Here is a 12,921-nt window from a genome sequence, read left to right as displayed (position 1 = left end):
TAGATTTTACTTTTAAATCAGTAAAATTCTTGCTTTTAAGTTCTTGAACTTTACTAACCCCACACAGTTGGTTCAAATTTTAAACATATAAACCTAGAATATCAACTACTAGTTGCAAGACGAGGCGCTAAACATTTGTAGTTAAAACTGTCGTTGCTCGTAGGGTCAGCCTGTACTGTTGATAGCAAGAAAAACACGGAATAAAAGCTGCAACACCCTAACGCATGCAAGAAAAACATTTGAAATTTTTAGAGTAATATAGTTCATTTTTTACTTTTTGCAAATTGTTACGAAAATTTCCCGGAAGTAACCGAAAGTAGCCAATATCTCCGGAAATAGTGAGCCCATAACAAAACGAGTAGAATTTTTGTGATCCTTATCAAATTTAGGGTTGGAATGACGTGTTTTCAGCCAAAAGTCGGATTTGACCAAAATCGCGATTTTTCAGGAAAATTTGCGATTTTTGACGATTTTCGGATATTTTGAGCTGATACCTGGAGTCGACCCCAAATTTAACGAGGATCACGAAAATGTGAATCTTTTTTCTGACAGACCAACCATTAAGGAGATATTTGGCATTTTAAAACCGGAAGTAAAACCGGAAGTTGAAATTCCGGAAATCTAAAAAATGTTTCTCCTCTACATGGTTATAAGATTTTGATAGTTGTAAAAGTAAACTATTGTTAATAAAAGTTATGCGGTGTTTTAAAAGTTCTAAAAGTACAATTTCAGTTCTGACACATAAATAAACTTGAAACGAAAAATCATACCTTTAATACGATTAAACCCGTGACTTTCTTGGTATTTAGAGAAAATCTGTAACCGAAATAAGACCGTACTTGTCAAAACAATGTTTCGGGTTCTACTAGTATAGTAGTGTTGACAGAATTTTCTACTAGATGGCAATGCCAGTGACAGTACTTTTCAAAACAATGGGAAAAATTTAGATTGTCTATTTGTAAAACTGGCAGGTAGCAGATAAATTTTAACTGAACGCAAGCATCATCCAGTTGGCGTTAAATAATTCTCCCCTAAAGCCCCATGTAGTATACCAGCAATTTATTTCCTTTGGTGATCAAGTGATTTGTTTGGGATAAACCTATAGATAAGGAACACCCGTTTACGTAATTTTGTTTTATCATTGCAATCAGGATCTTGTGTACAATCAGCATGCCTGTTGATAGCTTACCAAAGTTTTCCAGATGCTTTCACCATTTCCAAATCGATCGATGCACAAATTAGCCTTAAATAATTACTTAAATTAACTTAAATGATTACTTATTCCAAACAAGGACATTCAAGAGAACAAAAAAACTCTTGCCTGTCATTATTTCCTTTACAGCACGACTGAACGATATATTGATAATTTGTATAAACAAAAGACACTATACTTAACAATCGAGCGAACACGAGAGAATTTTCAAAGAATATGAATTTTCGTAGAATAATGAAGATGAAAAACTTGGACTGTTTTAGTATGGACATAATGAAAGCATGAGGCACATAGCGCGTGTTTCTCGGATGCGAGAACTAAGAAAACAACAGGATAATAAAAATTATAATAATTCAAGCGTACGAAATTTTACAAAGCAATGTTGTTGTTTTTTCCATTTCCTTTTTTTCTCTCTTATTTGCTTTCAGACCAATTTTAATATGCGATAGCACTTCATTTCCAACGAAAACGAAATGCGAATCCTTGCCACTGATTCCATTTGGACATGTAGGCAAATGACTGTTTTGGAACCCACATGTCCGTGTTCTATTCCTGGCCGTGACTCCCTTCCACTGTCTTCTCCAGCGTCCAAGTCAACACACACTTTCTTTTCCCCACTAGGCCAATGTACAAGGCAAGGAAACTGAACAGGAGGAGTTTCGTATGGCTCTAACGCCGATCGTTCCATTGGCGCACATGACACTAGCAATCACGATCCGGGTATTTGGAGAGAAAATGGCGAGGCCAAGGCAGCGGCCACTCGTAACGTCTTGGAACGACGCCGCCAACGTTGCGCTCAAAATAGGTAAAAATCCGATACCACCACAACCTGGAAAGGTAGTTTGCCGGGCCGTTTTGCTGGAAAAAAAGGGGGAGAATAAATAAACACCGTTCATCATGGTTTGGATTACACGTATCTCTTTTTCGGAATTTTCACCAACCTTTAAGATGGTATTGCTTGCCATCGTGTGATACATCCAAAAAACCCGAGTGGTCACATAGTATGCAATAAGGACATCCACGGTGTAATGTCCGTGAGCGACCATAACAAAGACCACGCCCAGACAGGTGACTAGCCACGAGAGCCAATGTAACGGCCGCCATTTCCTCGGGGTATATTCTTGAATGAGCAGCGATGACACTGTCAGAATCACGGTATGTCCACTGTAGATGTAATCGCCACAGTAAACATGTTGGCCATTAATCGATAAGCCCATTCCTTTTACAAACACGCACGTTACCAAAAAAACAGAAATCTGTTATAGATACCGTTTTTCATTAAAATTTAACATCTTTTGTTTACCAACAAGAATCCGGATCGCCCGCAGCGTTATAACAGCAATCCCCGTGTGATTGGATTTCGGAGAGCAATAGTAAGTCCTGGAGGCAACAGGCATAACGGTAGCATACATGGTAAATGCACGCATCATGTACAACACGCCCAAAAGAAAAAACACCCTCCGCATAACGATCGACCTGCAACGAAAAAAGGAAAAATTTCGAAAGGATGTTTCAAAAATAATTTTAACCTTTACTTTAAAAGTGAAAATTATTGCATAGGCTATACCTGTATTTATGGAAAAAAAGCAAAATCATGCACGATGTAGTTGAGATGATTATGAGTATCTCCGATACATCAAGGGCCCAATCGGCGGCAGGGACATTGTCTAGAAATACATCGGGTAATGGGCCGTAATGCGTCCGATCAGGTACTCGCTCGTGGACCAAGGCCAGAGAAATGGTTGTCAAAAACCAATTGAAAAGGCAAAACAGGAAAGCTGAAAATTGCAGCAAAAAAAAATCGTACAACTTAATTGAAATGTCATTTCCAAACGCTAGCGTCACGCAATACCGATAAGTGTTTTAAAGTATTCGCGTGGGAATTTCGGTTCGTCTCTGTGCGGTGCAGGCACGTCGATGCGGATGATGCCGTTTTCTGGATTGGTTCCGTTGCTGTTGCTGCTACAGCTGCCATTGCTAGTAATACTTTTATTCAATCCGTTGATTACGACCGAACCACTGCTTCGGCTGCCGTTCGACGAGCCTTTCGAGTCGTAGAATGTCGACGGTTCTGAAGAGCTGCAATCATCCCAGCCTTCGCCTTTAGATGACGACAAAAGCGGCTGCCTCTGATACAAATCCTGTGTAGGTGCAACGGACGTGACAATAAAAAAAAAATTGCGAAAACAAATCAGTTTGACTAGTCAGTTGGGTTCGACTTTTCAGGTTTTACCTGGGTCATTTCGCTCGAAGGGGTCCTCCTTAGATTGAGGCTAGTGTCCGCCGCTTGGCTGATCAGTCTGTAAAAACATGTCATGGGGAAAGAACAGAAAAAAACAGGCTTTTGGAAAACAAACTTGTTGAGCAAAACAAGGTCTTCGAAATGAAATTATGCGTACTGAGTCACGTGAAGAAATGCTGAATGTGTAGGTGGAGGTGGGTTCTGCGCAATGTCGTCCAGAGTACCGTAGGAAATGCTCTTGGCTTCCAAAACCATCCTGTGCAAAATGGCGAAATTACAGTAAAAACCAGCGAAACGGCGATCGTGTTACAAGACTCGCGTTAAAATCGGACAAGGAAAACTGATACGCTTTTACGACATAAACGCCTAAGAAAATAAAATGGAAAGAAACGCACAAATACGACGCGACTGTACCGATTGTTATCAACAACAGTGCCTGCGCTGGATGATCTACGACGATGTGAACAATCCATTTTTTGATAGCACAATCACTTCAAATCGGGTATGAAACAGATAAGCGAATCTACTGTATGACCGCTTGATAGCCAAGTGTCTGACAAAGCAAACAAAGGTATTCGTGTTTCTCTCGTTTGGAGGCATGTGGCGAAACTTTTGCAACCAAACACAAACTGGAGGAATTTGTGTCAGAAACTCTCTTTTCTCAGTGATGTGCCATAGCCGTCAACACACTGGCTGACCGTTCGTGAGTACAGGTGTACCGGACTCAAGGACGCTTTGCGTATCACTGCCCCGCGGCACGCGTTCGTAGTAGTATGGGTCTAAGAAAGGCGGCGGTGTTAATATTTTTACTACGTCTAGTCGGCCAACCAACAAATCGATAGGGCTACCAACCAGTTGCCCACTGACAGCTGTGCTGAAACGGCACTACGCAAGGTTTGGACGGACAAACAGACTGTTCCCATCAACGTCGAATCGCCTACTGAGAAATGCTGAAACGTTAAAGCTTTGAAAAATCTTAAAAGGAAGAAGAAGGGGAGGGGTACGGCCAGTTGTTGCAACACACTTTTGGGGTACTTGTCCTATCCTCTAGCGATTTGTGACATACTTTAACCGAAAATGCCGAGGAGAAAACCGGTTTCCCATTCACATGCCCAATAAACGGCGGCTTTTACTACGAAGTAGTTTGTTTATCGATTGAGTTATTATTCCTTTTTTTTTTTTTTTTAAATCTTTAATATCCACCGAAAGCCTACCGGATGGACTCTATTATGATGTCAAGGGTTTTCGTCAAGTGATATTTGGAGGGCGGTATTTTGTTTTTCTTTCTCCAATACGAAAAAAAACAAAAAACATAAGTTGTTCATGGATTTTATCGCTGAACTATCTCTTAAGATAATTTTACTATTAATGGTGTCTGCTACTGCTAATAAAGTGCACACTGGATGAGGTTTGAGTTAACGCCCTTGTCTCGACAATAAATCAATAGTTCGTACGTTCGAATAAAGGGTTTCTCTACTAAAGAACGAGGAGAGAAGATTCACCGTCAATCCCCTCGAGCAGGTGAGTTGCTACATGGTTAGTCCAAACTAGTGTTACAACTACTACTACGTGAAAAGGCTATGACGCAGGAGACTATTTTGAATCACCGCTAGTTTTAGAATACGAGGAGGTGGAATACAACAAGCTCAGATTTCAGGCACTTCTTGTTGCTTGATCTACTACAGTCGACACCATTTACATTCTAACACAACACAGCACACACAGAAATGATAATCCAGTGAAATTCCACTCTTGACAGGTTGTTCACATTTAAGAAGATACGAACCCTCACCTGAGAAAACCAAGAGTTGGCAGGTTTTCAGCTATTCCATTTTCAAATGGAAAAGGTAGCCGAGAAAATAATTAGACACGAGAAATCAAACGTCAATCTAGCACGGTCCAGAAAATAATTAGATTCCCCCTCTGCTCACGTACACATTAGCTTCCTGCCATGGAAAACAGACGACAAATAATGCCGTGCTGCACAGTTATGGCGCCGCCTGAAATAGCATTTTTCTTTTTTACCAGCGACGCGAGTGACATCTAACGCCCAGTTTCATACTAAAAATGACGTCATCTACTCAAGTTAAGTAAGTGGGCAAAAAACCCATGGTAGATGGGAATCATTCTCGCAGACACGCATTACGAACCAACTGAAATTGAGCTACCAAAACTAACAGTAGAAAACAGGCCTTCACCGGAAAGAGAAATAGAACAAATGAGCTAAACAAGGAGCGTGAGGATGAAATAAAACTGACCCATTAGAATGACGCCACAGGTTGTTCTTAACCGTTCTCAGTTTGATTAGGAACCAGCACGCAGCGAGAGTGTAAATGCGAGGAAGAATCACGCTTGGCTGCATGTTTGAAAAAAGCAAAAAAGGGCACCACCGTGTCGAGGTGGTGTATACTAGTAAGGAACGAGGAAAAGATGGGTCTCACCAGACGTGCCGCTAGGAATGTTGAAGACGCCTTGTTCACCGCTACGGACAGAATAACAATTATCTCATACTGATGTGATATGTAACGCTACATGTTAGTCAAACAAAACAAGGAAAGCAAAAGGAGGGAACCTAACAAGAGAAAAATGAACTGAAAAATCGATAACAATATCTAATGCAAGTTAAACATGCGGATGTGGCTGGATGCGGGCTCATGGCCGCTGAAGCTACCGGATTTTTTTAAATCCAATACATGCAACAGAGGAAACAAGGAGAAAGAGGAAACCGCGTGCCTTGCCTGTGTGCGTGAGTGGAGATATAAAAATGGTCTGATGGCTTGTTGGTAAATCCATGCACATCCGGTGCCTTTTGACATCATCTCGTGACTCACCATCACAGGGCGAACCATTACTCGTTGGTCATCTGAAGTTGACGTGTCCCTGACGCTATTAAAATACAAAAGAATATCGTGTATTGATTAATTGGATGTTTTCTATTTTTTAACTAGCGATGCGTTATTAATGTGTAGGATCAAGGTTGTTAGTAGCAATTACAGAAATAGCTCTCGATATCGGATATCACCAAGATCGATTTACGTACCATTGATCGTCTGGATGGCGCATAAAAAAACGTCTGCGTCGTCCACGTTTGAGTCATCGTAGTTTTTTTTCCTGTTTGGTTTGGTCTTCGCTCGCCATATTTAGCTGATAAAACCAGAGACGTCCAGACAGGACAAATAAATAAATTGCATGCACAGACGAATAACAAATCGATCCGCTAATCGATAAATTGCACCTAAGAATGTTGAAGGAAACCTATCCATTTACCTGATTACCGCTAGTGCTGTAAGTGAGTCAATATTCAGTCTATTTATATGTGCACCATATTCAGACGTGGATGTAGGCATGTTTTAGCTTTGAACCAACAAGGATGTGTTGGTTGTATTATGTGCAGATGCAGGCTCGTTAAAATGTCGTTAAATCGAAAAAAATGTTGTTTTCGGGTTGATAGTTGTTGTAGAATTTAAGATTGTTGAATAGCTCGTGAACTTCATACGTTGTTCCTCAACTATCTGACACTTGTAAAAGAAACGGCGGAAGTCGTCTGCTACGCGACTCACTGTGTCAACTAACACCTATATATTTAACTGGGTCATGCAACCACAGTACTGAACCGTAATAAAAGACCAAGGAAACTGGTGGTAGTCATTGAAAATTCATGGTATGCTGCACAAATGTGTCAAAGGCAATTATCCGGACTGACACTGCTGTTCACCGACGATTGAAGACGCAGTGGAGAGCAAGAAAAAGAGTCACCGACACCCTTGAAAGCTCCAAGCATCTTATTTAGTCGAAGGTTTCAACGTGTTTCGATTACATTTCTTCTAATCCATTACAGTCGGTTCTCATATTTAACGCACGGTCTCGATATTCTTTTAAGTGGCAGCACGTGGTTCGATTTTAGTATAGAGCTACCAATACCACGAGCGCCAGTGTCCCTTTTGGCCTTCGCCTCTTCTTCATGCGTCATCACTTGCAATGGGGAATTATTCTAGTCTTGCGCAATGTTACGATGCAAAAGACATGACACAGCTTTAGAAATCAACAAATAAAGTTGCTTTGTTATTTCATCATATTTTCTCTCATTTTCTGTTTTTCTGGGAAATTATGAAATAAGTTTTCGCTCTTTCTGAAAAATAGTAAAACTCTGCCAGCTAGTGCTTTAACACGTAAATGACACCCTACTTCCTCTTTGTTTACTTTCGGATGAGACTCTTTTTCCTTGAGGTGGCTTCTTTCAACTGTGCTGGGAGTTTATTTTTTTTTGTTGTAATTGATGCTCTTCATGGCGTCTAGACGTAGGAAGTTGATCAAAGCAATAGCCTGTGTAGCTACGATTCTTGTGTTACGGGATATCGGTTTCCTGGCCGCCAGTGGCTTTTTGATAAGTTCATTCTTGAATGTAATATTAGAGTTGGTGGTACAAAACCATAGATCACATTAAATCTGGGCTCAGTCAGAGGACCTGATTTTTTATTTGATAGGAAATATGTATTAAATATAGAATCAACATGAAAACAAAACAAAATCTTCGGAATCGATAATAACAAATGAAGATGTAGACTGTGACAGACAACCGTACGCCCCACATGGGGAACGATATGTGAAACAATCATACCCTGTAAACGAAACAACAACTATATTATCTATCAGAAACAAAAAACAAATCTGTAAGAAGAAAGGAATTAAGTTTTTAGAAATGCAAGTATACAAACCAAAGTGGAATGACTTTCTTTTAGTAAGTTATTTTTAAAGTAGCATATTGTTATTGGAAATTTCGGTAGAACTGAAAGTTAAAAAAGAATGGCCATTTGGTTGAGGTAAAAACATCGGTCAATGCCGGAGATAGCCTCTGACTTCTTGGCTTAATATAAAGGTTTGCAAACAGGCGGTGACAAAGGCGATTGATACAAATATCACAGCTGATTCGCAACGCAGCGTAATTTGTCAAGCAATGCTTTAAAAGATGGCCTCTGAGAGGCTTCTGCATCCCAACATGGTTTCATTAAGTCACGATAGATCAGTGGCTTGCAGCCTGGAGGACAAGGTAAACGTCGCCCCTGCTGTAAGGCTCTCAACAACAAAGTTTGGTCACCACTGACAAAATTAGGCTCCAGACCTCTGCTAAACATTTCGTAGAGCGTGACACCAAACGACCATACGTCTGACTGGACAGAGAATTTCCCATAAGCTAAACTTTCTGGTGCGTACCTGTGAAACGAGAGCAAATATGAGTTTGAACATAGAAATAAAGCCATTTTTCTGTAATTTTTTTTTCTATTCTTTTTTTTTTTACCAAGGCATAGGTAATTTTTGACCACGATCCCGTACGGCGTAATAGCCATTATAGCCGACTTGGCGAGCCAAACCAAAATCGGAAATCTTTACCAAATCTACAGCAGCCACGAGAATATTGCGGGCCGCGAGATCACGATGGACAATGTTGTTCTCACCAAGATATGCCATACCCTACAAAATCGTTGCAGTCAACGTCACGTCAAATGCCTTAAAAAGATGCGTACCTCAGCCACGTCCGTGGCAAATTTGATTAACTGCTGGTCGGTAATACTTTCTTGTTCAGTGCGTAAATAAGCCATCAGACAGCCCATTGGAAAATATTCCATAACTAGCAACGTAGACGGTTCGGTGACAATGGCTTTGATTTCAACAATGTTTGGGTGATGCAGGCTCTATAAAAAAAATTTAGTAACAATAAGAATAGCTGACATATGAAAATGGTAGCCAGTTAAAATCGGACAAGGTTATGCCGAAACGCTACCTTCATGATCGCGCATTCACGTTGGAGATCAACACTCTCCGGGTTATTCATTGCTGTGCTCTTGAGCTTCTTGACGGCAACGGTTTCTTCCGTGCCATCGCTGTGGCGAATTACTCCGATGCGCACTTCACCGTAATTCCCCTTTGGAATAACACGTAGTCGTTAATGCACTTCAACTAGACGTATTTCGAAAATGACTTTACCTGGCCGAGGACTCTGCCCACTTCTAACTTTTTCCGCTCTAATTCGTAAATTTCAGCAGCCAATTCTGATGTGCCTTCATCATCAAATTGCAATGACGAGCCACCGTTTAACGCCATATTTGAAAGTAGAAAATTCAGGGAAGCGTGGGGATTCTATTACAGCAAATTGTGAGGATAAATAATTAGCTTAACTATACGACGGGGCAGACGAAATACTTGAAAAGTGTGGTCATCAAACTGCGAGTCAAACGAAATTGTATCATGGTTTTCGGAGAGGGCTCTGAGCGCTACATGAAGAAAAAAACAATAAGTTAAAATGTTTAGTAACATTAAGCTAATCTTAGAATACGTACTCGTGGCTTCCGTCAATCCGGATGCCATGCTTCCATTCAGCGAACGCTGGTCATTGACCATTTCGTATACATTACTACGCCTCGAGTTGTAGACTAAACAGTGCAAATAAGTTAGCACCACGTACAAGTTATTTTTAAGATTTTTTGCACCTTCGTAAAGAATTTGGTTTACGTCTCGCATAACAGACTGAGCTTTTGGTCTAAGTGAAACATCTGGGTTCCAAGTACCAATCATTATATGATAAATTTCCCCTAGGCACTTTTCAGGTCTTGGAGGCCTCCATCCGCTCAGAAAACCCTTAAGATGATAAAATAGACCAAGTGAATAAGAAGTTCAAGTAAAATACTTCTCTTCACAAAACAATACCTGAATCATTTTGTTCTTGCTGAATCCGGAACACGGTTTCTCTCCGTATGAAAATATTTCCCACATGCAGGTTCCACAAGCCCATATGTCAGCTGTACTTCTACGATGTACTAACTCTATTGAATCATATAATTCGACGGGTATCCAAGGTAACCTAATATTGAATTATTAAATAATAAATCAAATTAATTAACTCATTATTTAAATATTAAATAAAAGGCTTCGCCTAAAGTGCTTTATACTCGTCGTCGGAATAGGACAGTATTCCAGGATCTGTCAGCTTTACTCGGATAGAATTGGTGGTATGCGATGCTAACATCAAATTTCTGCAGCGGACTTTACCGTGAACAAAACCTTTCTCTTCCTACACAACGACAGAAACTTAAAAAAAAAAAAAAAAAAACTTCTTTAAGAAGTAGAGATACTGATAATCAATACCAAGTAAAACAATGCCTTGGCCAGGTTTGTGGCTGCTTCTACCAAGTCAATGATGGGCAAGTCACGTTCTCGCAAATACTGATCTAATGGGCCCAGAGGGAAGTACTCCATAATGACCCTCAAATTAACATCCAAAACGATACCGTAAACGTGAACAAGTGTTTCAGTGCGCCAAAACATTGACCTTTGAACCGACTCGAGGAATGCCTAATGAAACATTGGAGGAGAATGATTAGTAAAACCGGAACAAAGTCCATGAAAAAACAGCCAGATTCTAACTTGGTAATGGGATTGTCGGTATTCAGCCCTAAGAAGTTTATGAACGATTTGGATTTGTTCGTCTGCTGTTCGTCGCCATACTCCGCGATAAACAGTGGTAAAGCGGCCGTCAAACTGACACTGGAATCCAGCACCTACGTACAGCTGGATAGACTGGGTTGGAATGCAAACAGGTAACTGCGAAAATGCACTCTGGCTGAGCGACATTTCCAATTCAATGGGTTTATGGCGACAGAGCAAAAGTTCCGAGACATCTATTTAAAAAAACAGCAAAAATTTAGAAACAGAGATCTGATAACAAACATGTCTGCCACATACCGTTTTCCGAGGATGGGAGACATTCTTTCAGCTCAAATCCAGGAATTCCTAGCCGTTTCTCGTTGCCCTGAACTGCTAGCAATTCGCGCACGTTGTTGCATGGCTGGCACTCTAGTCCAGCAAAAGTCCACGCACCGTCTGCTGATTTAATGATTGAAAATGTTGTTGCGGGTTGTCCATCCTCCAGGCAAACATCCAAAAAAAGTTCATCATAGCTGAGATGACTTTCACTAATTGTAATGAAACAGTGAGTAATCAAGTTGGCTAAGAGCAAATGAAGAAGTTACAGACCGTAACAAGTAAGATCCTTGTTTGTTCTGACGTTTAACTCGTAACTTATCATAAGCAAATGAATCCCTAAATTTCAATTAAGTTAGTTTAATGAATGGAACGTAGAAAAACAATTTCATCTGTATGCGAAATACCCGACAGGGCCATGACACTTCAGGCTTCTTAATCTGACAAGAGACGGTGTAACCAATTCACCGCATAAATCAAAAGTCCATTTTTCCATAAGGCGATAATATCCGTTTAAGGCACCGACACAACTTTTCATAGAGTCTTCACTCTCCATTAGAAAGTACTGAGGCACACCGTTGATACGCGATATTTCCATTCGATTGTCGCTTTTCCTGATGGAAACGAAGCATATTTCTTCGACTGAACACACATATTGACTTAGCTAAAAAATAAAATAATTATTTATTGGGCTACATTAAAATTAACTTTAAGAGTACCAAGGATTCTTACAATTTTTTTTTTTACTGACTGCATCTTCACTCCTGGATTTTCACTACTCATGGGTTGAATTATGAGGTCAAATTCAATCAATTCTTCCCCCTCCTCCACTTTAACTGGATATTTTTCAACTAAATAATCAGGGGCTGTTTGTGCTACAGTTTTCAGGAATTGTTGCTTGAAGAACCAGGTTTCACCAGGTGGATTCAGAACCACTTGATTCAATCGTGTTTTCAGGGATTCTGTGCTATATTTGAGGTTTGAATTGCGTCTTACCATCTTCGGGACAAATTTTTTGTAATTTGTTAAGACTTCACTCATTTTACCACCATAGTCCTTCATGTGGCAATACATAGCTGTAACAGCTAAACCCAAAGCGACACTTTGATTGGCTTTGTTGTTGAATGCTGTAATCTGGCCATCAACAAATTCTTCACAAACTTGGCGATAGAAATAGTTGAGAGCTTTGGTCCCAATTTTTGAAAGGTTGATAAGCGCAGGCCAAAATCGCAGTCTCAACTCATAGGAATCATTCCCAGCTTCCAGAAGGTCTGATGGATTTACATAGAGTTTCGTTGTCTCGTTTCTTAGGGCGAAAAGGTATCGTGACGCAGGGCTGATTTCCAAATCGCGACAGCATTGTGTGCAAACATCTTCGAAGGACAATCCATCGTTAATTGGAATAATACCGGGGGTGGAACCTATTATTTTCACGACAATCGACATTCTCATGTCATCTTCTCTGGGCTTACGCACTGACCTTAAAACCGGTTATTTTCACATTTATAAAAACCAGTGACAGTGGACTAACGGTAACCTTGAAGGAGTCAAATTAAAAGTCGATCCCCAAAACCTGTTTTGATTGTTTTTTCCATCCCCTTGAAGCTTGGTTGAAGTTGTTTTATTGTTTTTCCAGGCCCTTGATAAGTGCGAATATTGTCGAAGTTGCGACGATAAGGCAGCGCCACCGGTGACTGTTCAGCAAATGCAA

At 40.3% G+C, this 12,921-nt stretch overlaps 2 protein-coding genes and 1 long non-coding RNA gene across 8 annotated transcripts; 1 reads left to right on the top strand and 2 right to left on the bottom strand.

Moving 5' to 3' along the window:
- Window positions 1–1,330: 1,330 nt before the first annotated feature.
- LOC116930972 (phosphatidylcholine:ceramide cholinephosphotransferase 2) lies at window positions 1,331–5,925 on the bottom strand. 6 transcript variants are annotated; one of them, XM_032938440.2, is made up of 9 exons: window positions 5,897–5,925; window positions 5,714–5,811; window positions 3,613–3,711; window positions 3,447–3,513; window positions 3,066–3,354; window positions 2,781–2,991; window positions 2,517–2,689; window positions 2,155–2,432; window positions 1,331–2,071 (listed from the first exon to the last, which is right to left on the bottom strand). In XM_032938440.2, the coding sequence occupies exons 3-9, from the start codon at window positions 3,708–3,710 to the stop codon at window positions 1,916–1,918; spliced, it is 1,272 nt and encodes a 423-aa protein (XP_032794331.1). In that variant the 5' UTR covers window position 3,711; window positions 5,714–5,811; window positions 5,897–5,925; the 3' UTR covers window positions 1,331–1,915. The 6 variants fall into 6 exon arrangements, with proteins under 6 accessions (XP_032794331.1, XP_032794330.1, XP_032794325.1 ...); XM_032938439.2 differs by lacking the exon at window positions 5,714–5,811 and having other exon boundaries at window positions 5,897–5,919; XM_032938434.2 differs by lacking the exon at window positions 5,897–5,925 and having other exon boundaries at window positions 5,714–5,832.
- Window positions 5,926–6,738: 813 nt separating this feature from the next.
- On the top strand, window positions 6,739–7,525 carry LOC123476021. The gene is made up of 2 exons (XR_006651595.1): window positions 6,739–7,251; window positions 7,336–7,525. It is a non-coding gene; the product is annotated as an uncharacterized LOC123476021 (long non-coding RNA).
- A 552-nt stretch (window positions 7,526–8,077) lies between these two features.
- LOC116930945 (tyrosine-protein kinase hopscotch) lies at window positions 8,078–12,819 on the bottom strand. Its single transcript, XM_045179371.1, has 16 exons — window positions 11,943–12,819; window positions 11,618–11,874; window positions 11,484–11,549; window positions 11,193–11,422; window positions 10,875–11,128; window positions 10,596–10,802; window positions 10,400–10,521; window positions 10,158–10,311; window positions 9,941–10,088; window positions 9,791–9,883; window positions 9,654–9,724; window positions 9,438–9,590; window positions 9,235–9,375; window positions 8,978–9,145; window positions 8,752–8,924; window positions 8,078–8,666 (listed from the first exon to the last, which is right to left on the bottom strand). Exons 1-16 carry the CDS (start codon window positions 12,660–12,662, stop codon window positions 8,372–8,374), a joined length of 3,252 nt encoding a protein of 1,083 aa, XP_045035306.1. The 5' UTR covers window positions 12,663–12,819; the 3' UTR covers window positions 8,078–8,371.
- Between the last annotated feature and the right edge of the window lie 102 nt (window positions 12,820–12,921).

This window comes from Daphnia magna, linkage group LG9 (genome assembly GCF_020631705.1).
Source record: "Daphnia magna isolate NIES linkage group LG9, ASM2063170v1.1, whole genome shotgun sequence".
Taxonomy (NCBI): Eukaryota; Metazoa; Arthropoda; class Branchiopoda; order Diplostraca; family Daphniidae; genus Daphnia; species Daphnia magna.
This window is presented reverse-complemented; position numbering and strand designations above follow the sequence as displayed.